The sequence below is a fragment of the Emericellopsis cladophorae genome, assembly GCF_022114955.1.
Source record: "Emericellopsis cladophorae strain MUM 19.33 chromosome Unknown NODE_38_length_223118_cov_118_926449, whole genome shotgun sequence".
In the NCBI taxonomy this organism is placed as follows: Eukaryota; Fungi; Ascomycota; class Sordariomycetes; order Hypocreales; family Bionectriaceae; genus Emericellopsis; species Emericellopsis cladophorae.
Window position 1 is genome coordinate 145,137 of NW_026250963.1, and position 25,480 is coordinate 170,616.

General features: G+C 56.2%; 9 protein-coding genes across 9 annotated transcripts; 5 read left to right on the forward strand and 4 right to left on the reverse strand.

Moving 5' to 3' along the window:
* Positions 1-507: 507 nt before the first annotated feature.
* Positions 508-2,495, forward strand: J7T54_007517 (Zinc finger transcription factor-like protein; the record flags this gene model as incomplete). The annotated part of the gene is made up of 2 exons (XM_051507985.1): positions 508-835; positions 889-2,495. 2 exons carry the CDS (start codon positions 508-510, stop codon positions 2,493-2,495), a joined length of 1,935 nt encoding a protein of 644 aa, XP_051360897.1.
* A 472-nt stretch (positions 2,496-2,967) lies between these two features.
* Positions 2,968-3,724, reverse strand: J7T54_007518 (Exosome complex component-like protein; the record flags this gene model as incomplete). The annotated part of the gene is made up of 2 exons (XM_051507986.1): positions 2,968-3,495; positions 3,542-3,724. 2 exons carry the CDS (start codon positions 3,722-3,724, stop codon positions 2,968-2,970), a joined length of 711 nt encoding a protein of 236 aa, XP_051360898.1.
* A 377-nt stretch (positions 3,725-4,101) lies between these two features.
* On the forward strand, positions 4,102-5,844 carry J7T54_007519 (Ribosome-associated complex subunit-like protein; the record flags this gene model as incomplete). The annotated part of the gene is made up of 2 exons (XM_051507987.1): positions 4,102-4,237; positions 4,289-5,844. 2 exons carry the CDS (start codon positions 4,102-4,104, stop codon positions 5,842-5,844), a joined length of 1,692 nt encoding a protein of 563 aa, XP_051360899.1.
* Positions 5,845-6,309: 465 nt separating this feature from the next.
* Positions 6,310-7,860, reverse strand: J7T54_007520 (uncharacterized protein; the record flags this gene model as incomplete). Its single annotated transcript, XM_051507988.1, has 3 exons — positions 6,310-6,994; positions 7,055-7,300; positions 7,472-7,860. 3 exons carry the CDS (start codon positions 7,858-7,860, stop codon positions 6,310-6,312), a joined length of 1,320 nt encoding a protein of 439 aa, XP_051360900.1.
* A 2,243-nt stretch (positions 7,861-10,103) lies between these two features.
* On the forward strand, positions 10,104-19,562 carry J7T54_007521 (Helicase-like protein; the record flags this gene model as incomplete). Its single annotated transcript, XM_051507989.1, has 7 exons — positions 10,104-10,456; positions 10,549-15,901; positions 16,002-16,217; positions 16,280-16,322; positions 16,650-16,714; positions 17,676-18,334; positions 18,599-19,562. 7 exons carry the CDS (start codon positions 10,104-10,106, stop codon positions 19,560-19,562), a joined length of 7,653 nt encoding a protein of 2,550 aa, XP_051360901.1.
* Positions 19,563-20,419: 857 nt separating this feature from the next.
* J7T54_007522 (uncharacterized protein) lies at positions 20,420-21,232 on the forward strand (the record flags this gene model as incomplete). Its single annotated transcript, XM_051507990.1, has 1 exon — positions 20,420-21,232. One exon carries the CDS (start codon positions 20,420-20,422, stop codon positions 21,230-21,232), a length of 813 nt encoding a protein of 270 aa, XP_051360902.1.
* A 139-nt stretch (positions 21,233-21,371) lies between these two features.
* On the reverse strand, positions 21,372-22,668 carry J7T54_007523 (chitin biosynthesis protein; the record flags this gene model as incomplete). The annotated part of the gene is made up of 2 exons (XM_051507991.1): positions 21,372-22,547; positions 22,597-22,668. The coding sequence occupies 2 exons, from the start codon at positions 22,666-22,668 to the stop codon at positions 21,372-21,374; spliced, it is 1,248 nt and encodes a 415-aa protein (XP_051360903.1).
* Positions 22,669-23,117: 449 nt separating this feature from the next.
* J7T54_007524 (uncharacterized protein) lies at positions 23,118-23,921 on the reverse strand (the record flags this gene model as incomplete). The annotated part of the gene is made up of 1 exon (XM_051507993.1): positions 23,118-23,921. One exon carries the CDS (start codon positions 23,919-23,921, stop codon positions 23,118-23,120), a length of 804 nt encoding a protein of 267 aa, XP_051360904.1.
* A 786-nt stretch (positions 23,922-24,707) lies between these two features.
* On the forward strand, positions 24,708-25,402 carry J7T54_007525 (uncharacterized protein; the record flags this gene model as incomplete). Its single annotated transcript, XM_051507994.1, has 3 exons — positions 24,708-24,728; positions 24,890-25,048; positions 25,103-25,402. 3 exons carry the CDS (start codon positions 24,708-24,710, stop codon positions 25,400-25,402), a joined length of 480 nt encoding a protein of 159 aa, XP_051360905.1.
* Between the last annotated feature and the right edge of the window lie 78 nt (positions 25,403-25,480).

A 25,480-nucleotide genomic window follows, 5' to 3' on the forward strand; every position in this document is an offset into this window, starting at 1 on the left:
TACAAAGTCATGTCACCTATCCAGTCCCCAGTGGACAAGTACCTAATCAGTTCGCCGCGGGACGCCGACTGGAGTGGCTGAGGCTCTTGCCTGATAAATCGATTATGGGGCCGGCATGCTGTATGCGGCACTTCTGATTCGCCGTCTGTGACTGGGGACTACGTACGTGTACTGCCCTCGTGCGTCGCAGTCTGGTGGATCTTCCACACGCCCGATGCTGCGCTGCACGACCCCCGGTCAGCGAACGTTGACTGGACTTGAAGGTTCCTTCAAGGATCCTGGATCGGATCGAATTGGCTTTCAAGTCGGCGCACTCGCCTGACCTCTCTCTCCCTTCTCATATAGTGCCAAAAACTGCCTGACACACACTACGTCCTCTCATAATGTGCTGATCGTCTGGGAGCGCGCTTTGGTACTCTTGCAACGCGTTCGTTGACACCGGTGTCTTCGACGGGGGAAAACTCCATTCCCTGGCGTTGGCGGCCTCTTTCGAACCCCCTCACTGTCATGGCTACCGTGCCTCCTGCCATCGCTCACAACAACAACCACGACGACGGTCTGGCCAATACCCCTTCGGAACCTAGTGAGGCTCTCGATCTCGAGCCGGACGATCATTCATTTGCAACCGGTCCAGTCAACCACCAGCTCGACGGCGCACTGGAGGAAGAGGCTCTGCCCGCGCAGAGCCGTCGGGACCATGTCGCCATGGCTAACGGTCTTCATGCCCGGCTCGCCGGTGCTCCCTTGACCCGCAAGAAGATGGACGAGGAGGCCATCGCAGGCACTGCAGTAGGAGCTGTCCTTGGTGTCGCTCTTCTGATCTGTTGCCTCTATCGTATGCTGTCTTGCCAGGCTCACTCTCACTATGCGGATCACTAACAGTGCAAGCTCTCATCGTTCGCCAGCTCAAAAAGCATAAGCGCCTCAACTTCGACTGCGAGGGGGGCATCCGAGGCATGCCCGCCCTCTCGGTGCGCCGTCTGTCCTCGAGCGATTCTTACAAGCGCAGCTCGTTACCGCGCGAGTACGACACTCATCCCTACGACTCGTACCGCTACACCGGCGTGCCTCAAGCGCCAACGCTTCACTACGTCAACGCCAACTTGGACCCGAACATCCCCATTGATCCTGTCACCGACAACCAACACCAGCCCTACCAAAGTCCTTTTCCTTACTATGAGGGCCACGTCGTGCAGGGCCCGTTGGCGCCTCACCAGTATGTTCTCAAGGGTACGAACGAGGACTACTACAGCCCGTACATCCCTTCAGAAGCGTTTGGTATGTTCCCGGATCCCGAACCTGTTGCGCCTCCGCCACAGCCCGCGGTTGCCGCGTCGCGAGGCAATTCGCTACGGTACAATATGAAGCAGATCTTTCGTCGCAAGACGGTTGGCGACCAGGCGACGGGCCCGCAACCTTTGCAAATACCAGGCCATCCGCTGTCAAAGGACATGGCCCAAGTGGAACGCGGCTTACCGATGGAGCAACTTGTTCAACAGCAACCTACCACCGAGTCCCCTGCCGAGATGTCCAGTCGCGGGCTTCCACCGGACGAATTCATGCAGCAGAATCGCTCGCAAGTTTACTCCTCGTCGCAACCAACTCAGTCTGTCATGGGCACTGTGAACCCAATGGATATCATGGCGCCTTCAACAGAGTCAGAGATGTGGCACCGCACCGACTATCAGCTCTTCACGACACCTTACGACCCACAGCAGATGATCGCGACATACCCAGTGCAATTTCAAAGCCTACCGAGCGACTACACGCAGACGCAGATGCCGTCAAATCTTACGATACCCCAGCCCCCCCAGCATTTACCGCCTCCCCCACCACCGCAGTCGGCGCCGTCCGCTCCCCCGACACAGCAGCGGCTGTCTCAGAAGCAAAGCCGGACCGACAGCACTGCCTCGCAAAGCGACAGTGCATCCCGTATGGGCATGACTCCCTTGTCACTCAAGGCTTCCAACACAGCGGCGCACTCTGAACTGTCGAGCTCCGCTCAAGGCACAGCCTCGACTACGACACAGAGCACTCCTTCCACCCACGTGGATAGTCCCTCTCCCGAATCGCTCAATAGCTCCGACTACGGGCACCAAGGCGGCTCACCTCACGGCAATGGCGTTCCATCACCACGCGGCGGTGATTTTGCGTGCGACGAGCCTGGCTGCAACCAAGTCTTCGATCAGCCACACAAGCTGAAGCATCATCAAAGATACCACAGCAAGGACCACAAGTGTCCGTATCCGGCTTGTGGAAAGGGGTTCGGCACAAAGACCCATCTGCAGCGGCACATTAATGATCGCCACGAGAAGAAGAAGAAGTTCCATTGCTCAATACAGGGTTGCGATTACTCGAGAGCTGGCGGTAAGGCATTCCCCCGCAAGGACAATTGGAAACGACACATGACGAAGATTCACGGCATGGACCATCGTGGATTGCCCGAGCCCATCGAGGTTGACTCGGAAATGACGGGTGTGAAGCCCGAGAGCTGATACCTACCCCGCACCGACCGGTCGGACACTGGTGTCTAGAGTTTTTGTCTTTGACTGCGAGCATATTGGCATAGCTGGAGTTGGTGGTGAATGTTTCCCATAGGGCCTGGATAGGCCGGCAGGATCATGGCTCAGGAGTTGCCGCGATTCAACATACCGGACGGTCACGCGCGACCCGACGAAATGCATGACGCAACATGTCTTTTTTTCTTTTGGTTGGGCCGGTCGATTTGGCGGGCCTGCCTCGACTTGTCCAATCCTCATTTTGACGCCTACAGGCCCGGGGGACTCATGGCGTTAGGGCGTGGTCTTTGATAGAGCTGGGTAATATCACAGCCAAAGATCCAATGTGGGAAGGCAGAAGGCGTTTTGACAGGGTTGTTTGTTAGAGCACCTTGAATACCATCTGAGCAGCCATTTCCCCCCCTCCCCCACACGCATGATAACACGCGCACATGTGTCACAATTCAGCTTAGCTCATTTCCTTGAGTATCTTGCGGACCAGCTTCCGTTGTCCTTCCGCGCCTAAACTCTGGGTATCCGATTCTGTGATGGCCCTCCCCACGGCAATGACGGTCTTGGTGTTCTCGCTGTTCACCCAGAACTTCCCGTTGCGCCCTGTCGCCGTCTCGAACTGCAAGCCGACGCTCTCCATCTCGTCGAGCACGACAATGCCACCCTTGGGCATCATAAGCCTCCGCGCAAACCCCAGCGATATGTCGTAGACCATGCCGCCCGTCAAGGGTCCCAACCCCTCGCTTTTGCCCGTGGAGGGATGTACGCACTCCAGCTCAGCGTCCATGTGCTTGTTGGCCATGGTGACGCGGGCGTAGACCAGGCTGCCTGGGGCGAGCTGGGGACGGGTCTTTTTGGTGGCGGATTCGAACGAGAGGTGAGGGAGGAGGGCGGGTGCGGTGTAGTCTGACAAGGTGACGAAGAAGGATTCGGCAGCTGAGCGCTGGACTGTGCCAATGACAAGCTCAGCGACCCGGGGTACGTACTGGTTATTTTTAGCTGCGACCCCTCAAAGAAAAAGAGAGGCATACCCGTCCCGTTGCTGTCTCTATCCGAATGGCATTCTTCTGGTGGTCTGTGACGAGTCGACCGGCAAGCGTTGGGATTATGTCGTTTGGCGGTGCATGCTGTAGGCCTGGTCCCAGGCGCAGCGCTTTCTTGGGATGTGAGGGGACAAAGCTTGGGTCTATGATGTCGCCTGGCAGGACGAACATTGGTTGTGAGGCCATGGCGCAAAGCTATGTGAATGGCAGCGTAAGTACGTAGAATGTTTCCGCGATTTGAGGCGCCTCTGGATTTCATCAGTTTCCCAGAGGTGGGGCGGTTGAGCCAAGAAGGTAAGGTACGTACCCCTTGCTGGCCTTGCCTTGTCTTATCGATTGCTTGTGATGGACTGCGAATTTTTTGGGCGGGATCTTTCCTGGTAAACCCCACCAAGGCCAGGTTCTACTTGCAGTTGAACCACCATCACCAAAATCATCCCCCCCCTTACAATCGAGTTGGCAACCTCTCACCCTCGTAAAGAGTATATACTTGGCCGAGACTCTCAAAGACGATTTATAGAGAATTCGAGACAGACACGAAGCACACAATGGCTGAGAACGCGAGCAACGCGGGGCCTGAACCTGGGTCGAGGGTCACCATCGGTATCACCTTTGGTAACTCGAACAGTTCCATCGCCTACACTACGGACTCGAAAGCTGAGGTCATTGCCGACGAGGCAGGTGGTACGTACAATTGTTGCGCTGCGGCAAGGAATGATAGCTGACTCTCTGCAGACCGCCAGATCCCCACTGTCCTCTCATACAACGATGGCGACGAGTACTACGGTGGCCAGGCAAAGGCCTTCCTCGTCCGCCAGCCCAAGAACACCATCGCCTACTTCCGCGACTTCCTAGGCCAGGACTTCAAGTCCATTGACCCCACCCACTGCCACGCCGCGGCGCACCCCGAGGACACATCCGGCACCGTCTCGTTCAGCGTCAAGGACAAGGAGGAGGAATCATCCACGCTCTCCGTCTCCGAAGTCTCGACGCGCTTTATGCGCCGCCTGGTCTCGGCTGCCTCCGAATACCTCGGGAAGAAGGTCACATCGGCCGTCATCACCGTGCCCACCAGCTACACCGAGAAGCAGCGCGAGGCCCTCATTAAGGCTGCCAACGACGCCGGGCTCGAGATCCTCCAGCTGATTGCAGACCCTGTTGCTGCGATCCTGGCTTACGATGCCCGGCCCGAGGCGGAGATTTCCGACAAGATCGTTGTGGTTGCCGACCTGGGCGGCACTCGCTCTGATGTGACTGTCGTCGCTTCGCGCGGTGGCATGTACACCATCCTCGCCACCGCCCACGACTTTGACTTTGCCGGCGTCCACCTCGACAATGCGCTCATGGAGCACTTTGCCAAGGAGTTTATGAAGAAGCACAACACTGACCCTCGCTCCAACCCCAAGTCGCTGGCCAAGTTGCGCCTGGAGGCCGAGGCCACCAAGAAGGCTCTGTCCCTGGGTAGCAACGCCCAGTTCAGCGTGGAGAGCTTGGCGGACGGCTACGACTTCTCTGTGTCGATCAACAGGATACGCTACGAGATGGTCGGTCGCAAGGTCTTTGAGGGTTTCAACCGTCTCGTCGAGGGCGCCGTCAAGAAGGCCGGCCTCGACGTGCTTGACGTTGACGAGGTCGTCATGTGCGGCGGCACCTCGCACACCCCACGCATTGCCAACAACCTGCGCGGCATCTTCCCCGAGACCACCGCCATCCAGGCCCCTGCGACCTCGACAACGGCCATCAACCCCTCCGAGCTCCAGGCGCGTGGCGCCGCCCTCCAGGCCTCGCTGATCCAGGAGTACGAGGCTGCCGACATTGAGCAGTCGACCCACCCGGCCGTTACCACCGTCAAGCACATTGCGAACGCCGTCGGCGTCGTCACCGGGGAGAACGGTGACGTGTTCCTCCCTATCATGCCCGCCGAGACCGCCGTCCCCGCGCGCCGCACCGTCCAGATCCCCACACCCGCCGAGGGCGGCGATGTCTTGGTCCGTGTCGTCGAGGGCGGCACCCACATCAAGGTCACCAAGCCGGAGCCCAAGCCCGCCAAGGAGGAGAGCGCCGACAAGGAAGATGACGAGGACGACTCGGACTTTGACTCGGACGAGGAGGAGGAGGAGGAAAAGAGGGAAAAGATCTGGAAGATTGGCGGTGAGCTCGCCGAGGCGGCCGTCCGCGGCGTCAAGAAGGGCGGCAAGGTCGAGGTGACGATCAACGTGGCAGCTGACCTGGGTGTTACGGTGACCGCGCGGGAAGTGGGCGCCAAGGGCGGTGTCAGGGGCCAGATCTAGATTTGATGTTTTTTTTTTACAGCAAACGCTCCATAGACGCTGCGAAGGATAGACGAGGAAAAGTTGATGAGACAATATTATGAACAATGTCAGCCCCCCTGTTCAGCCCCAGCTTGCACGACAATCTGCCCAAGCGTCCTGTGAGCAAAGGCGTCCTGACTGCCTTGGCCAGCTTCAGCTCACAGCATAGGAACTCTGACACAAGGATTAATCTAGCTAGACAATGACTGTTGAGTTGCAAAGTTCCCTGTCACAGTCATGAGACGGCCTTGTGTAGGTAGTCAAATCTGCAGTGTACAATTAACGTCGCCTGGCACAGATGCCACTATCATCCGCAGCTCCCTCGACTATTATATATCAACATATAACGGAACCTGTTCAATACATCATTCCTTGTTTTCCCTTCAGCAATCGCGCAGTTGTCTTCCATACACTCCTCGTGACAGCCAAGTAGCGCCTTGTGGTTCATGTGAGGTCGATCATGACAGCATCAACAAGATCATCTTCATCATCCCAAATGCGAGAGCGCACTGATTGAATGCGTCGGCGTGATATACGGCTCCTGGGTGCCTCGTCCGTGTCGATGATCATGACATCCTCAGTGAGGTCCATCATATCCGGTTCTGGAGAGGAGCTGCTTTGATAGCTCGTGTGAGATGAGTCGCTGTCCAAGTCGTCGTCAAGCAACACAATGTTCTGCGGGGCTGGCTTGTACTCGAACTTATTGTCTTCCTTCAGGAGCCATTTCTCAACGTGTTGGTAGAGTATCTTGACGGTGTTTGGAGCAAAGGCATTTCCAATCTGGCGCTTCACAGCGGTAATACTACCGATGAATTGGTGGTTCTTCGGGAAGCCTTGCAAGCAGGCAATCTCGCGTAAAGTGAAGTCCCGAGTGCCGTCAAAGTAGACGAAGTCTGCACCTCCAGTCGTGAGAGTGCTACCCAGTTTGTCGGGGTTATACCGCCCCTTGTGTGGATAGAATCGCTTAACCCGAGCGAGGTCATGTAGGTCGTCCGTGGGACGGAGACCAGCGATTGCCCTCTTGATGGTATTGTAGCTCTTGAGACCCTGTCCGCAGGCTTCGGAATGGGTAGGCTCTGGAAACTGTGGCAGCTTCTCCCCAGGGGCAGCTGCAATCATGATGAGTCTTCTGCGATCCTGTGCCAAGCCCCATGTACAAAGTCGCACTACCTTCCAGCGGACAGAGTACCCATACTGGGTGAAGTCGTTAAGGAAGCCATGGAAATAGTCCTGATGGCGCTGCATTGGAAGACCAAATGTCTCCTCAACTGTAATGATCCGTGGGCGCACCTTGTCAATGAGGGCGTTGCATGAGTAGAGGGCAAAGATATTCTCATCGTCTTGGGGGCTTGGGCGCGTGTGCGCAGGAGAGAAGGGTTGGCACGGCGGGGAGAGGTGTAGAACATCGACGCGGATATGCTGGTTCTCTGCATACCTGATAAAACCGTGAACGGAAGTCTCCTAAAGCTTCACGTTTGGGAAGTTGGCGCGGTACGTCTCCCAGACCTTGTCGCTTTTGTCGATGGCATGTGTGATTTTGAATCCAGCGGACTGGGCGCCACGGGAAAGACCACCAGCACCAGAGAATGCATCAAGGACAGTGTACTTTTGTCCGCTTCGACGAGGAGTAGGGGCCATATTGCCGTGTTCCTCGCTTTTGGGTAGGGTGCTGCCAGCAGCCCAGGAGCCACCCGGAGTGACTTCACCTCGCCATTGTTGCGAGAGACGGACGTCTTCCACGCGGTAGTGCGGATTGTTGACTTCGGTGACGCCGATCCTCTCGAGGACCTCTTCGACCGGCTTCTTCGATCTCCCTTGTGGAACTGAGTAGATCTTGAATTTCCACCGGCACACCAAAGTGCCATCATTGGGAGCTGGGCGATGTTCCGCGTGACGGCGGGTGTTGGCGAGTTCGCTCGACCTGAACTGTGGCCAGCGAGCATTGGTGAAGATGAGGGACCGAACTTTGCCAACCTTGCTCAGCGGGACATCCATTAGTATAGGACTTGGGTCAAGTCCGCCCGTAACGATATGTTCGATCCGACAAATCTCGTTGGACTTGTTCGACAACATGCCGAACATGTTGCGATTCCTAATGAACGGCGTCCCCCGTAGCCAAGGTTGTTGTTGGTCTCGGGATTGAACGACACGATCGATCTGAAGAAAGTCCACATCGTAATGACCAAGTTTTGTTGCCCAAACCTCAACCAAGTCTGCCACTTGCAATGTCTCTCCGTGATAACAAATAGAACCGACGTTTCTCCCTTCGGACAGGTTAGGGCTCTCGTCATCAATTGTCAGGTCAATGATATCGTCATCGTCGATTACGATAGTTTCGGGGCGCGGGGCTGGTGAGGACGAGCCATTCTCAAATCTCCCGACTGTCGAACTTGACGACAGGCTGGATACAGAAACGCTTCTTTGATGGCGCCGATGGACGGTGAGACCGATGTCTTGCCAGTGTCGGTGGGCACGTCGGCCAGATACCTGGCCACGGTTTTGACGTGGCATGTTGAATGTATGTGAGTCAATCTAGGACTGAGCGATTGAGCCTACAGAAGATGTCAGAGTACATCTCTTGAGGAACGATTGCTGGAGTCTGGCTCCGATACGGCGGCAGAGAGTATCGGAGCCAATATGGGTATCTGATGAAAAATTACTTTATCATAAGGGAACAAAGGTAGCTTACCGGAAGACAGCATAAGTCAGAAAGGGCTAGCAAGAAGCACCGGAGATGACTGGCGGTGACGTTGGTTGTATTCTTCAAGGATACGGAGGAGAGTTGTCTCTTGTACTTAAGTAGTGCTAGTAGCAGGGTTGGTGCTAAAGCAAAGATTGATCTAGAGGGAGAAGCTCGGAAAAGATGGAGCGGTGAATCCGAGTTGGGCGAGGAAAATAAAGAAACGAGAGTGAGCCGAACCTATGGCCATGCTCAAACGCAAGATGAGGTGGAAGCGAGGATACTCTGAAGATGACAAGTGACTCGCTTGTCACGCGCACTCGCACACGCTTTACCCTGAGCGACTTGTGAGCTCCAGCCATGCTATTTGCTTAGATCCGAGACTCGAGATGAAGGTGAATGTGAACGTGATGTCGAGTGACACAGGAGATATGTATTGGGGATGCTGTCTCGAAAGCTGTTCTCGGTAGGATAGACATATCGAGGGAACTGGCAGCTAAAATTACAGCGCACCCGCACAGAGGGCCAAATTTCGCCTGACCTGAAAGCCGGACTTATCCCCGAAGTCAAACCAAAGCAGCTCGCGTAACTTGGTCATGAAGGTGTAAGTGGAAAAGGGGTCGGTCAGTATTCTGATTGTGTAACCGGGTCAACGGCCGGTAAAATGCCTAGGTACGCCTCAGCAGCAAGAACTGGCCTTGTCGCAATGAAAAAATCATGCATATAGAAAATTGTAATTTCTGTTCGTCTCGAGGCTCGTTTGCCGCAGCTGTTTGATCGCAGCCAGTTTTATGCATGTGTGTTTGCGGCTTACTTTGCGCTGTGTTTGACAGAGCCACACAGCTCGAGGGAAACTAACCACCCACCTGGTCATTAGTAGGTAAGTAAGCAAATCTGAGCCGTATGTGATTCGAAGCTTTCATTTACTCCACATTACCTTGCCCACGACCAAATTCAGTATAAAATGGCTCTGAAACCTGTCCACCGCCCGCGTCCACCATCTTCAGTCTTCATCGATCTGAAGTATGTTTCAACACTTACATACAGTCCTAGCTTACCTATTAATGAGACACACGGTAATAATGATTATACTACAATGCTAATAGGTTTGTGCAATCAAACTAATACAGTAGCATTGAATAATAAAGCCGGGGAGTTAGTGGCAGGTTTTGGGTCATTAGCCTACAATAACTGCCCACTCACTGTACGTGCACCGGCGCACCGTGGCCCCCGGGCAGGCATTTAGTACCCTGCACCTTTGGGTCCACTCCATTTTAAACAAAGCGCGCCGCGTCTCGGATCGAATTTCTACCATCGTTCAGAACCTCAACTGCCGGTCGCCATCTTTCTGCGCTCCCACCCAGCACCGGGCATAGGCGCGTCAATAAAAGCTTGCGACTCTTCATTTACTCATCCATACACCTCTTGCTCTTTAGCACGCCTTTCGCGACGCCTGAACCCAAATAGCGACCGTTGTCCACCACCCTTTCGCCGAATCTACCCTCGCTCCGCACGCCACGAGCACTCGCAATGTTCCCGGAAGACTTATCCCATCACTATGACGAGCATTAACGAGGAGCTCGAGAAGTGGTTCGAGAAGCTACAGGAGCTCGACGAAAACCACCACCTGCTTTGCCCCAAGGTTTCCGACGACGATCTCGAAGACTACCGTGTTCCGAACGATCCTACGTCGCAGATCACACCAGAAGAGAAACAAAAACGCATACGAGACGGGCTCGAAAGGATTGAAATTACGTACTGGAACTGCCTCATCTTTGGCTTCGACAAGAAAGATGCTGGGAAATGGCTGGAGAGCTTCACCACTCGCTTGGAGGGCTGCATGCAGCTGTGCTCCGAGTGTGCTCTAAACTGGCATATGAAGCGGAAAGCCCATCTGCTGAAATTCTACGAGTACGCAGTCCTACAGTTTTGAGACACGACGCTAACCTTCGGAGACGCTGGGGCGAGGAAACAGAGTCCCATATTCGTGACATGCTCGACAGCCGCGACGTCCTCCGCATCAACCACAACCTTACCTGGGCTAAGAATTGCATCGAGAAGATCGAGTCAGAGGGCGTGGCCTTCAAGAAGACCATGTTCGGAGATCGCATCACCGAAGTCCTCATTGCAGTCTACGAAGCCCTCTGCTGCGTCGCCTACCTGTCCGACCCGGATCAGCGAGAGACCTTTCAATATGTCTTTGCTCGACTGCAGGGCAAGAAAAGCTACCTGAAGCTTGGGGCAAAGGATCCTCTGCCTGGCATGACTTACTTCTTGTTCGATCAGAAGAACGAAGATCGCCGCAATTGGGCATTTGAGAATTGGAAGAACGTTGAGGCAGAGACGATGACCGAAGAGCAATTTGATTGGGCCATCAGTGGCGGTCTAGTCAACGCCATGGACGATGTGCATCGCAAGCTGCAGGCGTTGCAAACTAACCCGAGTCCCGAAACGTATCTAGAAGTCGAGCGCTTCTGGTTGGGATTCGAGAGCGTCCTCCAAGCCTTGAACGAATCTCTGATCCTGGGCAGCCTGGGCAGTATGGATCTCAAGGCTAACTGCCCGCCCATCTACGACTTGCTCCTCCGCCAGACGATTCCGTTCACTCAGCACGAGGGTGTGCTGGTTGTGGCGCTTAGGGTTTTGACCAAGTTCCTCCAAAAGTCGCCGACAGCCTTTTGGAATCACGTGGGTAGTACGCGGCCCAACGTTGTTACTGACATTATCTTCACCAATCCTGTATACAGCTCGCTGCTCCGACAGGCGTTGGAGGACTTTGACGCGTGTCCCAGGGATGTGCCCTTTCCTGTGCAATGGATTGCCCCATGGCTTAAGTCCATGGGCCAAGATAGACGATATGATGCATGCGAGGTCCTCCTTCACACTCTCTTCCAGAAGGTGACCGACCCTGGAATCGGTGAGCCAGGTCAAGCCGCTTGTACGAAAGCTGGCCTTGATGCGCTCACGTTCACTATGCAAGCTTTCGTCACCCAGGATATCTCCGGTACAGGGACGACACATGTCCATTCTAATTGCACTCTCAACCTCGTAATGAAACACAAGGCTGTGCTGTTGAGCAATCTGCAGCAACCTCTAGGAGAGCACGTTGGCTGGGATGCGTTCAAGGTGGGCCAGTCTGCGTACAGTGTCGTCAAGGCAGCCATGGAGCTCGACATGAAGCTCTTTTCCGTCGACTTTCATACGTTTGAAGATGGCGGGCAGATTCAGTCAGCATTTTCTCGAGACTCGGCAGGGTTCTGGAAGGACGTTATCGACGTTTACGAGGCGTCCACCGACAAGGTCAACCTAGCCAAGGACTTCTTGGTGGCCCTCGAACCGCTCATCCGACTTGAACAAATTCGCCCTCGCAAGAAAGACCCTGCTCTCGACGATGCCAGGAAGAAATTCAACGACGCCTTGAAGTCGACCACAGATATACTGTCAAGGATCTTTACGAGAATATCCAATCTCGATGAGATGGACCTTACAGCTGTATTTGACAACAACAAAGCCTTCCAAGTCACTGTGGGTGTCGCCATGCGCGGCGACTCGGATGTGGCAGAGGCAGCCGCTGAATTGCTGAAGGAGTGGACGCAAGAAATATCTCGCGGGCAGGCTTTGGAACATGTTGCCCAAGACCACCCAGAAAAGATCCTTGGTGCGACCCTGTTCGCGCTCGACCACGTCTTCAGAGGGCCTTCGTATGCTGCCAAGACGAAGTTCCCGTGGGATCCCATCCGACCAATCCTACACATGAGCCGCGATGTCCTGCGCGGGCTCTGCGACATGACGACTGGCGTGCTTCGTACCAAAACTTTGGAGCCCCGGACCATTGCGCTGCTGCTCCGGTGGTGGCAAGCACAGTGGCATTTTGTTCAGCGAGCATGCTCCAACATCGAGCTTTGGTCGCTGTACATTGCCAACAGCATCATGCAAGAGTTCTGTCGCGAAATCATGGAACTGGCCGAAGCATTGGTAGCAGAGGACGGACTGCTCATCTCGGTTGTATCGAAAGCAAACAACAAGAGCGAAGGTGCCATGGCGGAGCGCGTACTGCAACCCGTGCGGGAGCACTTCCAGGGCCTCGAGAATATGATCAGACTCAAAGACAAATGGCTCGTGGACGTGACCGTTCGGGTTCTCTGCAAGATTGTGTCCCGCTTGCGGGAGATCAAACTCGAAATCCCTGGCAAGTCGAGGCAGTTCATCATAGACGCCTGTGTTCCTAAGGAACGTGGTCGTTATGCACGACCTACCAACATGACAGACCAGCAGCGTGCCGAGCTCCTGCAAGCTCTTGGACATGTCGAGGAGGAGGTGAAGCCGGAGGCGATTGTGCACGTGGAGAAGAAACAGAGCAAACTGGATGCCTGGTCCAAGTCTGGTCCAGCTCCCAGCGCCTCGCGATCCAACAGGGACGATGTTATGGAGTTTAGCAAATCCATCGACAGCCCTATCCTCAAGCAGCTCGAGGCGCGGAGAATTGCCGAGGCCAAGGCCAAATCGCTCAAGCCTGTTGCCAAGAAACCCGACCAGCGGGCCATCACCGCCCTGAAAGAAAGCCGACAGCGAGAGAAGGCTGAGAAGGAGAAGCGAAAGCAAATGGCCATTGCCGAAGCGAAGCGCTTGCGAGGCGAGGCAGGTGGTGTGCTTGGCAAGGATCACTCCAAGAGTGAAATCATGGTCAACAGCTCCGAGGAAGAATCGGAGGGCGAAGACGATTCAGATGACGGTGACGACCAGTTGGCCATGCTCAGCACTGGCACGAAGAAGTCTGTGGACGAAGCAGAGAAGGCTCGACGGCAGGCGCTCCGGGACAGAGCCCGCCGTCCTGTGAAGAAGGTCAAGCAGCAACGATCCGTCAAGGAAATGCGCGCACGACTGGTGCCCCCGATGGAAAAGCTACACAACACCATTCTCGCGTGGGAGATCTTTCATAACGGCAACGACCCACCAAGCGGGCCTTCGGGTAGCAAGGTAGCGACTTCGTACACTGATCCGGCATCATACCAGCAGACTTTCTTTCCTCTGCTTGCGTCTGAAGCTTGGCGCTCCTTTGTCACAGCCAAGGACGAGATAACAAATCGACCTTTCGGCATCAAGGTGGCCAGCCGAGCTAGTGTGGATAGTTTCCTTGAGGTGACGTTCACGATGCCTGTGTCACAGAACAAGGAGCGCGGCGTGTTCGAGGGCGACATACTGCTAGTGTCGGAAGCCGAGAATCCCCTGACCGACCCGCACGTGAAGCACTGCCTGGCTCGCGTCCACAGAATCAAGTACAAGAAAGACCTCATTGAGGCTACGTTCCGGGTCGCCTCACGCAACAATCAGCTGTCGCAGTTACTGAACCCTGGCGTCAGCGTGCACGGTGTCAAGATCACGAATATGACGACAATCGAACGTGAATACGCCGCTCTGGAGAGTTTGCAGTACTATGACCTGATGGACGAGATATTGAAGGCCGAGCCGTCTCCTGTCCTCCGCTATGGCGAGGAGAAGATCCAAAAGTGGTCCAGCAATTGGGAACTAAATCGCGGTCAAGCTATGGCCGTGATGGGCGCCCAAGACAACGACGGGTTCACCCTGATCCAAGGCCCCCCTGGCACTGGCAAGACCAAGACAATCGTTGCCATGGTCGGCGCGTTGCTATCGGAGCAACTCAGCAATCAAACATCCGGAACAGCCATTGCCCGCCCAGGGCCAGGGACTGCCCAGCATGCCAACGGCACCCTGCCAAAGAAACTTCTCGTGTGTGCTCCGTCCAACGCAGCTGTGGATGAGTTGGTCCTCCGTCTGAAGAATGGCGTCAAGGGGGTTAGCGGTAAGCACAGTAAGATCAACGTGCTGCGCCTGGGCCGCAGCGATGCCATCAATGCTGCTGTCCGGGATGTCACGCTGGACGAGTTGGTGAAGAATCGCCTGGAAGGCGACGGCACCAAGGACAAGGCCGTGGCAGACCGCGACAAGCTGCACGCCGATGCCGGCAAGATCAAGGAGGAGCTCTCTGAGCTGCGCCCCATGCTCGATGCCGCCAGGGGCGGGGACAAGGCCAACTACGACAAGCTGTCACGTCGCTTCGACGAGCTCAAGGGGCAGCAAATGCAGATTGGTCGCCAAATTGACGCCAACAAGGACAGCGGCAACTCGGTCGCCCGTGAAATGGAGATGCGCCGGCGCCAGGTGCAGCAGGAGATTTTGAACGGAGCGCATGTGATCTGCGCCACGCTCAGCGGCAGTGGGCACGAGATGTTCCGAAACCTGGACGTGGAGTTTGAGACGGTCATCATCGACGAGGCGGCGCAGTGCGTCGAGCTGAGCGCTCTCATCCCCCTCAAGTATGGCTGCTGCAAATGCATCCTGGTCGGTGATCCGAAGCAACTGCCGCCTACCGTGCTCTCCCAATCCGCTGCTCGCTTCGGCTACGACCAGAGTCTGTTCGTCCGCATGCAACAGAATCACCCCCAGTCCGTACACTTGCTGGACATGCAGTACCGTATGCATCCTGAAATCAGTGCATTCCCCAGTCGGGAGTTCTACGAAGGGCAGCTCAAGGATGGCCAGGACATGGCACCCCTGCGGCAGCAGCCGTGGCACAGGACGACCCTCCTGAGTCCTTATCGATTCTTTGACGTGCAGGGTGTTCAAGAGCGCGGCCACAAGGGGCAGTCCCTCGTCAACAACCGCGAGATTGAAGTTGCGCTGCAACTGTACGAGCGGTTCAGCAGCGACTACCGAGATCTCGACCTGAAGCAGAAGATTGGCATCATCACGCCGTACAAGGCGCAGCTCTTTGAACTGCGCAACCGTTTCCGTAACCGATATGGCGAGGGCATTTCCGACATCATTGAATTCAACACGACGGACGCTTTTCAGGGTCGAGAGTGCGAAATTATCATCTTCTCCTGCGTGCGAGCCTCGTCGACGGGTGGCATCGGCTTCATGACGGACATTCGTCGTATGAACGTCGGTCTGACCCGCGCCAAGTCATCGCTCTGGATCTTGGGAGACTCGCGGGCCCTGGTCCAGGGTGAGTTCTGGAAGAAGCTCATCGAAGACTCCCGTGCCCGCGATCGCTACACGGACGGAGATGTGCTGAGCAAGTTCCGGAAGACGCTAGAGCTGAACCCTAATGCGCCAGCCTATCCGCCGCCGAGCCGAGCTTCGACGCCACGAAAGGACGGCGACGGCGATATTGCGATGCGTCCAGCGCCAGCAGCAGCGCCAGCGCCGGACCATGCTCCTCGTTCTGGCGGGCTGCCCATCATCCACACTTCCAAGCCACCTCCATCTGCGCCAGGAGAAGGCAAGAAGCGACCGTTGGACGCCTCTGACTCTGGAGAGTCCAACGCGAAAAGAGTATGTGCATCTTTCCCACCTTCAAGAAGCAGCTCCAGCAGCAGCAGCAGCAGCAGCTATAACAGACAAAAGTCCATCGCGTTCTCTAACACAGCAACAGAAAGCCAGCGATGGGCCTCGACCAGGCGGCATGAGGGCCAAGTTTGCCCCGAAGCCATCAGCGAGCAAGCCATACCCACGTCAGTCCTCTGCACCGGAAGACCCGTCGGCCAAGATCACCCTCGGCCTAATGCCCCAAGACCGGGAGGAGATGCCATCCTCGTCGTCGACGATGGCGCCGAGGACGAGCTCCACGCCGCCGCAGAACGGGCAGTTTGTAAGTATCCTTGAGTTGTACGGGAGTGTGTGAGCATTGGTATACTTACACGGCGTGACTAGAGCGCAAAACCGAGCAATGGGGTATCATCGGATCTGAGCACAGGTCCGCCCCGACCAAGACCAAAGACCAAACCGAACCTGTTTGTCCCACGGAAGAGGTGAACAGTTGATGATGATCATTTTAGCATTTCAGGGCGTCAGGTGTATAGTGCTGCTACATGATTGGCATTTGCATGGTGGTTTCAAGGAAACAATTTCGCATCAAGGAGTCAAGGGCCAGACTGGTGGTCGTCTGGGCCACTCACCCACTGGATACAGGCGCGCTTTCGGTTGCTACCCCCACTAGATCTACTACGTACATGAGGCCATTTGCTGCATGGCGTGAGGTTCATTCAAGCGTGCGGGATGGCATTTGCTCGACCTTGCGTAGTGACGTTCATCGTCGTCGTCTTCTTGTCTGTCCTCGTCAAAGTCCCGAGGATCAACACTGGTGATGTAACTCAACTGGGCAGGCGCACAGCCGACGCAGGGGAAGGAAGGTGCAGCCGACAGGGGTGTTAAATCACCCAATTTGACGGGTCACGTTTCGGTCAGTGGCGCTTGATTGTCACCCCACACAAGAAACATGATCTGAATTGCTCGAGGCCAGTCATCACTTTATCAGCAGTCAACCTGATCTGTTCTAGTCGTTTTTGCAAGCTCGAGCGTGCCCTTTTGCTCTCACACTTGTTGATTGATGCCCCTGCGCGCGGCGGTCTGGGCAGGCCTCGACCAATTTGATTTGATTAATGGCGCCGTCTGCTCTGGGCCGCGCCGATCCCGCCCCAGCCATTCAAGTTGGGCCCTTGGGGGCTTGGGCTGAGCCACGAAACGAAACGCAACGCACTGGTGATCAGGAATCCCTGACCTGCTCCAGCGCCCAAAAAGGATCCCTGCATGCCAAGGGTTCGTCTGTCCTCGAATGCCGGGACTTGGGCTCGCCTCGTCCCTCTCGTAGCTCCCGGCGCCTTGGTCACGCTATCGATGCAGAACGACGCCGCGCTCACTCCAGAACTACAGAGTGACGTCTGAGCGCGCCCGACGCCTCGAGCCATCGGGAGGCTTGAGCGAGAGACAGCTGGGGGCAGAGTCGGAGGACTCGAGCGAATCGCAATGCCGTCCGGGGTGCACCAGGGATCGTGGACGAACGGATGAACCGACGCGGAACGATCCCTGTCTGTGGAATGAGACCATGGAACCACATCACATCAACTTGGTTGGCAGGAGACTTTGGAGGACCCTCTCTTCTCAGTCTTAGTCCCAGGTGACGATCTTCCTTTCTTCTGCCGTCCATGGCCAGGCCCCGTCTGTGTTCTGGTGTTCTGTTCCACCTTCCCTCCCTCACACTCCTCATCACAGTCTTTCCAGTTGCGTTCGCCTCGAGTGAGACCTTGAGACCCAAGCTCTAACCAGCCAGAGACACGTCTCGTCCGTCTTCGCGTCGCCTGTGCTGGACCTCGAGGTCGTCGGTGTCACTGATGCAAGCGAAATTGAGGTTCGCCCCTGGTTGATCATGGCTGACGGCAACTTCGTCTCGACTCGCCCTCGGAGGCACACGTCGCTGGACAGGACCTCTAGGAATCGGGGTCACATCGCTCGCGCTCGCTCAACCTCCAACATACTTGACACATCGGCAGATGACTTCAACAGGCGTTTGTACGATCCCGTCTTCGCGCCACACCTACAACGCACAAAGTCGACGCAGACTGGTCTCGGCGAGCTGGTGGATTTCTTAAACAACCACGCGCCGCCAGCAGACAACTTCATGTCCATACCCGATGACGATGACGACCAGAAGCGCAGATGGCTGAAGTGGGTGAAGAAGAGCCGCTCCGGGCCAAGGCCTCCTCCGATCAGACTGCCAGACACGGCCGTGTCGGGGAAGACTATCGGCGGTCATAGGCACATTGCCATCACCATTCCATTTGATGCCTTCCCCATGGGCGAGAGGCCACGATCGCAGTACCCAGTGTATCACGAAGGCACAAGGGTTCCGAGGACTATAACGAATGACAAGGGTGTGGTGACAGTTCTGAAGACGGTCAATGAGAGCGCCGGCGAGTCGTCAGCATGGATGTACGGCCCATCAAGACCGTTACCTCGGACACCCTCATCAAGAGGCAACAGGTCAGCTATCAGGGGAGGTTTGAGTGCGCCACCCAGTCGTGGGCAGGACGAGCCAAGGCGCCCAGCGACGACACAGAGCAGCGATTCGTCGTTTCCCACCAGGGCGTCTTCCAGGGCGAGCCAGACACTACACCAACCCATCTCGATCGACGGGTTGCTTTCTCGGGCGGGACATGCAAGTACGACACGGAGATCTGATCAGTCCAACGCCAGAAATGAGGCAAGCAGTGCCAAAGTGGTCAAGGTTGAGCCAACGCCAGTGGTTATCAATGATGGAGAAGTGAACGGGGGAGGCGATGAAAACGATGAGTCCAGGGCCACGCAGAAGATGGAGAATCCACTTGGATCTCGTCAATCGGGCATGTCAGAAATCAACAGGACTCAAAGCCGACGAGACAAGGTCCGCGACAGGAAGAAGCGTGACATGGAGGCCTTGGTCAGCTCCAAGAAGAAGGGTGACGAGGGATGCTCGCCGGGCCAGCTCAGCTTTAGCCCTATTCGTGGCATAGGCATAGAGCCTGAAGATCCAGAACAGGAGGCGGAGTCGACCCTCATCGCATCACCATCGACCGATGCCTACCGTGACGAACAGTTGAACGCGGCTCGAGATAGTCAGCTGACACCTCCCCGCTCACCGGTCACAAAGCCCGTCGCCCTGGATCGGACGTCACTTCATCGCCGTCGCGAATGGAAGGAAACACGACAAGCCCGTCGTCTATCGAGCGAATCGCGAGCCGCGGTGCATGCCCGTGCGCAGGAGCTCATTGATGCCGATGCGGCGGATACGTCGACACAAGCCCTGGACAAGGAAATCCTTCGGCTGTACGAGGCGTACCGGGAGCACCGCTTTAATGATATGGAGCGCCGTGTCAGACTGTTGGAGCGCAATGGAGATGTCTGGTTGAGGGCGCTCGTGCCCGTGCTCAAGGGCCTGAACGCCCGCGACCCCAATCGAGGATATGTGTCGGAGGAGGAGATGCCAAGAGCCAGGCCAGCTTCTGTCGCACTTCGTCGGGCCCAGAGCTCCCACAGGCCGCCCAGGGATAGCGGCATGGTCAGGGCGGATAGTGAGGACAGTGTCGAGGGTACCACGGATGGGCTGGACACCGTTGAGCCCCTCATGCGGGAGCTGGCGGGCGCCGCGAGGGCAAGGCAGATGAGGGCGGCAATGTTTTGAGGATTCACGGTGAGGACTTTTTCTTGTTCAACTGGACATGTTTCGTTTTGTCTGCCGAGCGAGCGTTTGAAATTTTGTAGACAATGTTTGTCCTCGGCGACAAGGAGAGCCCAAAGCTCGACATCGGTATCGGCTACCATCTCTTACTTATACCATCCTGTATTGAAGTCTCACCACCATCTCGGACATTCCTCTGCGGATTGACTTTGTCAAGTGCGTCTCCTGGCTCGTTGGGGATGTCGGTGCAGAAGGCAAAATGGCGGTCGTGCTCTTGGAATCGGGAGTCTTGCGCCGTTTGTTCAAGATTATGCGTTGATAGGATCCCGATAAGCTGTGAGTGGTGAGTGGTGAGTGGTGAGTGATCATGCAGATGATCTAGAGATTTTGAGGGTGAGGTGAGGCTCGCCTCAGGGCTCAGAACTGCCCATCACGGTGAACCTACCATCCCCTCTCTGGCTTGACACTACATGTCAAAGATCTCTGCATTTCTGTGATTCTGTTATCTCTTACTGTAGTTGGTTGCCTTACCGTGTGTGCCCGAGGCCAAGCTTTAGGCTTACACGATCCTCAGGTTTAGCGTCTCCACCGCTCCCGATGCAGGTTCCTGACTAGCAACGTGCACGCATCATCGACATTCCACCTCGAACAAGGACGACGACTGAATGATGTATTGAGTCGTTGACCTCATCTGTGTGTAGCCATGGAGCTGAGACCCTTACCATGACATCTCCCCAGCGGTGTCTGCGTTGAACAACCCATCCAGTCACCTCCCAATTGCTCAATACTAACCTACATACTCAACCGGCCAGCTTGTCTCGCCTACACATCGTGGCGATAATCAGCCCACACTGGCCAGCATGAGCTCGCCTTGGATCTTCCTCTGCCCCTCGAGCAGGGGCATCGGCCACGCCCTCACGCGCCGTCTCCTGCTCACAACCTCGCTGCCCATCCTCGCAACCAGCCGTCGCGACCCATCGTCCACAAAGTCCTCGCTGCTGGCCGATCTCCCCTCCGCCTCGGACCTCGCGCCCCGGCTGAGCATCGTCAACCTGGACGTCACGGACGAGTCGTCCGTCGAGGCCGCCGCCGCGCGCGCGAGGGAACTCTTTCCGGCCAAAACGCACCATCTGGGCCTGGCATGTGCCATCCCGGGCATCCTGCACCCGGAGAAGAACCCCAAGCAGATTGACTACGACAAGGCCCTCGACCAGTTCCGCATCAACACCCTGGGCCCCCTCCTCCTCATCAAGCACTTCTCCGAGTTCCTTCCCAAGACCATGACGGAGATCAGCGCGTCCCCCGCCGACGACGAGGTCCGCCTCCCCCAGAGGGGCACGTGGCTGAGCATGTCCGCCCGCGTGGGCTCCATCTCGGACAACAGGGCCGGCGGGTGGTACTCGTACCGCGCCTCCAAGACCGCTGTCAGCAGCATCTCCAAGAGCTTGGACAACTTCCTCCAGGCCCGCAGCGGGGACAAGGCCCTCGCCGTCGGCTACCACCCGGGCACCGTCAAGACGGATCTCAGCAAGGGCTTCTGGGACAGCGTGCCCCAAGACAAGCTCTTCACGCCCGACGACGCGGCCGCCAAGATGGTGGACGTCATCAAGGGTCTGGAGCTGAGCCAGAGGGGGAAATGCTGGGATTACAAGAACGAAGAGGTACCTCCCTGAGGTCAATACGTAAAAGCGCTAGCTAGCTTGGGCCAGGTCTTTGGTTCTGCCGATTACAATGTACATGTCTACCCATTCATTCCACACACACCCCGAGAAACGCCTGAACCCCGTGTGCCTAGTACATTCAGGCCGTTATCTACAGTGAAATCTCCTGGAATGAGGCACCATCTGGCGTCGTGGCAGGCTTTGCTGCGTCGTCACCGCCGCTGTCCTTCTTCTCCGTGTCCACTACGCCATTCCCTCCCTCCTCGCCGTTCGCGCAAGCCCCCTCGTCCTTTTCCATCGCTTTCGGCCGCATCGCGACCTGGTTTTCTTCTTTGTCTTCTAACCGTACCTTCTGCTGCTCCTGTTCTGGCTCTGTCCGCGACTTTGGCTCCGGCTCGGCGGCCTTTGTCTTCTGCTCTGGCTGTGCTTCCTCCGTAGCGTCTGCGTCTCCATCTTCGTCCGAGTCATCGTCGTCCTTGGTTGCGGGGAGAGGCTTCGCCTCCACATTCTGACTTGGTAACTGCTCTGTCGGTGTCGGTGGCTCGGCCTCAGGCTCGCGCTTCTCCTCCACAGTTTCCGGCGCGGGAGGAGGTGGTGTCGCCGCCGGCAGCGTGTCTTCGCTCGGAGGTCCAGGCCTCATCGCATCCAGGTAGAATTTCGTGACACCCAGGATTCTCCCATTCTTCTCGCAGGCGTCCACCCATTCGGGCCTGACGACTGGTATATTCGTCTCGACAGCCTTCTCCCACGCCTGCCCCCTGCCCTCCGTGGTGACGAAATGCGTGGTATCAATGCGCACCCCGTCCACAATCTTGGCGCCCATGCGCTCCACAGCGCCCTGCAGCTTCTCCTTTGTGGAGGCAGGCATGACGCCAGTGGTAATGGTGATGCCGCTTAGGTCTGTCATCTTGTGCGTCCGCACATGCACCTTTTCGCTCGAGGACGTGCCGGCCGTTGTTCTCAGCACCAGGTGAAAGACGTACTCCGTGTCGACGGCGAGTCCGCTGATCTTGGTGCTGTGCATCTCCATGGGCCTCGGGATGTTGCCCGCCTTTTGCCCGTTGCGATGCAGGCTGAGCGAGATGAGGTCGGCTGTCGCCAGCTGTATGGGGTCCCACTCTAGGACGACAGAGGTCTGTGTGGCATTGCGGCAGCGTAGTACAGGGATGGACGGCTCGGCCGCGCCAAAGGCGGCATAGATCTGGTCTTGGAGGGCGCGGAAGGAGGCTTGCGCGGCGGACTCTTTGGCAGTGTTCTGGCCAACGGTGATGTCGACAATGGAGCCAGACGAGATGTCAGGCGGCAGCAGGATGGACGGGAACTCAATCTACCCATGGTCAGTCATCTATCCAACGTCACATTCAAATGAAACGTACCAGGCGTTTGTCAGGCGTCAGCAGTACAGTGACGCCTGCGTCGACCTTGCCGACGGTCAGGGAGACCAGCATGATGCCAATGTCGGGCAATCAGATCTCAAGTGAACGTGATGGTGGAAGGAAGTCGGTTGGGAAGCTGCCAATTCGATATCGATGCCGTGGGAGAGAGACAAAGTGGTTCAATGCGCCGTCATGAAGCTGCAAGGGGGCGGGCTATTCAAGGTGTTGGAAGCTCCCTCCCCTGGCCCAAGGTACGCTATTGAGCCTGGCCACAGCGTGTTGCGACAGCTGCGACTTCTGGGAAAGTCACGTGCAGCCGCGACGGCGATCAAGGCCAAGGTATGGGAGACAAAGATGCGCTCATTTGCAATACTTGACGCATTATGATTAGCCCTCGATCATGTACCTTCAAATTCTTTCAAGTCTTTGATAGTATATATATGCCTGCGCCGCTATGCTATACGCTCTATCTGTATGCCGAGTGATACATTAATATAATACAATGATGCTACACAACATGCTCATTGGTCCCGCCTTGCATGCCCAAACTTCATTTCAAACGGATCCTGCGTCTTCCGATTTTGCATCTTTCGCTGTTTCGGTGCTGGTTTTCTCTGTTGCGTTGGCACCGGACGTTGCTGAGAGCCGTGGTCCAGCCCTCGCAACAGCATGTCCACGGCCCTTTCTCCGAATTCATCCAGGTTTCGTCGATCGACTGTCCTCAAGGGCTCCTTGAGGGTCAGCCACAACGTTCCCCTGATATGCTTCCCATCTGCCTTCTTGCCATGGGCATCGTATCCCCTCCTCTCCAAGGCCGCGCAGATCGCAGCATGGACGCGCCTCTTTGCCATGCTCTTGACGACCGGGATGACTTGGCCGTAGCCAGTGCAGACCATCCACAGCGGCTCCTTCGACGTCTTCTCGGCGTATCGTAGTCGCTGCGCCAACGCCTGGGGGTGGCCTCTTGGGTCCAGAAATCCAAGGTGGTACGGATGGATCAGGTGCTTCGGGGTGAACCGCAGCGTTACGCGATAATCAATCATCACGCCCTTCTCCTCATTGTTCATGCGCAACGGGGATGCAATGCCATTGTCGTGATGGATCGACGGGTGCTTTTGGAACCACGCCTTGTTCTCGGGGGTCGTCATCAGGTCGCCCGTTCTGTCATTGTAGAAATTGTCTGCATCGCTGGGTCGCAAGCGTTTTGGCCCGGGGGAGTTCGAGGCGAACCGTGCTACCAGAGGAGCGGAAGCTGGTGCGTGGCTGACGGCGACGATAGGTGCTGCGCAGAGACTTGGACGGATCATCCCTCGCGCTACCGCCATATTATAGGTTCTGGAGCAAGGCCTACGAGCATCGTTGCCCGTCCACCTGAAGTGCGATGGCGGCAGAGTTGAGCGTGGAGTAGCTACGAAGATGGCATTCTGAGCTCGCGGATTTCGGGAACGCTAGCGTTGATAGATCCTTGCAATGCCGGAAGCATGATTATGTCAGCATAGTAGACGTATTTTCTTGGCGCCCACAACTCAGAAATCCGATCAAGCCTCAACATTGTAGATCAGCGCACAATGTTGGTGAATGCGCTTCTGACCGGCTTGAAAGTAAAAGCATAAGTCTGGGGTATCAAACGAGATCACTACAGGTTATGGGAGATAAGTATGTGCCAAGTTGAACAACGAGGGTGTTCATTCATCTTTTGCCCAGCACACAGAATTTGCGCCGTGTGCGCTTTTGGGATAAGCATCTACTTCTCAGCAACATAAAATTCATTCACGAGGATGCCTCTGAGCATATCAGTAGAAACTTAACTTCCAAGAGAGAAAAAAATAGTTCGCCCATGGGAGTCTGGGAGGAAACGCCAGAACAGCCCTTGACTCATAGCATTGCAAACGCATGTGCCACCCAAAGCAGTGACGAACCTGGCCGCAGCTCAAAAGCCTGCCTGAATACAATAAAATCCCACTCCAGCCTCCACTGCACTCCAATTTACCCTCCATCAAACGAAACCAACCCTCACCCAACTCGCCACTGCCTCTGCGCGCAGAACCCTCCAACCCAGACAAACCAACTTCTTTTTTTCGACAAGACAAGAAGTAGTCTTTACCGCCAACATGCCGAAGAACAAGGGAAAGGTACGATTTTGCACAAGAAAAGAGCTCGAATGATGACGGCGCCGCCGAACCCCGCCCCCACCATGCGGTGCGCGCGCGACAACAATCGAACTCATCCATCCCCTGACGACGACAGTCCCCCCCCCCGGGCGGAGCACAGGCTAATGATACTCGCACTATAGGGTGGCAAGAACCGCAGAAGGGGTACCAAGGAGAACGACGATCAGCGTCGTGAGCTGACCTTTAAGGAGGACGGCCAGGAGTACGCCCAGGTGGTAAAGATGCTCGGCAACGGTCGCCTCGAGGCACTCTGCTTCGACGGGTCAAAGCGACTCGCCAACGTACGATGACTGCCCCCCTCTCCCCCATTTTCTTTGTCGCTAACGATGTTGCAGATCCGTGGCAAGATGCGCAAAAAGGTCTGGATCAACCAGGGTGACATCATCCTCCTCTCCCTCCGTGACTTCCAGGACGGCAAGGGCGACGTGATCCTCAAGTACACGGCCGACGAGGCCCGTACCCTCAAGTCGTACGGCGAGCTGCCCGAGAACGCCAAGATCAACGAGACGGATACCTTCAACCAGGGCGAGGATGGCGAGGCCTACTTTGAGTTCGGCGACGCCGACTCAGACGAAGAGTCGGACGGCGCGGCGCCCGGTGGTGGTAAGAAGGAGGTTGACATTGACGACATTTAAAGAAAAAGAAGGAAAATTTGTCCGTCCAATGTCAACACCTCACTAGTACTGTCTTCTCTCTCAAACCCTCTGGTGATA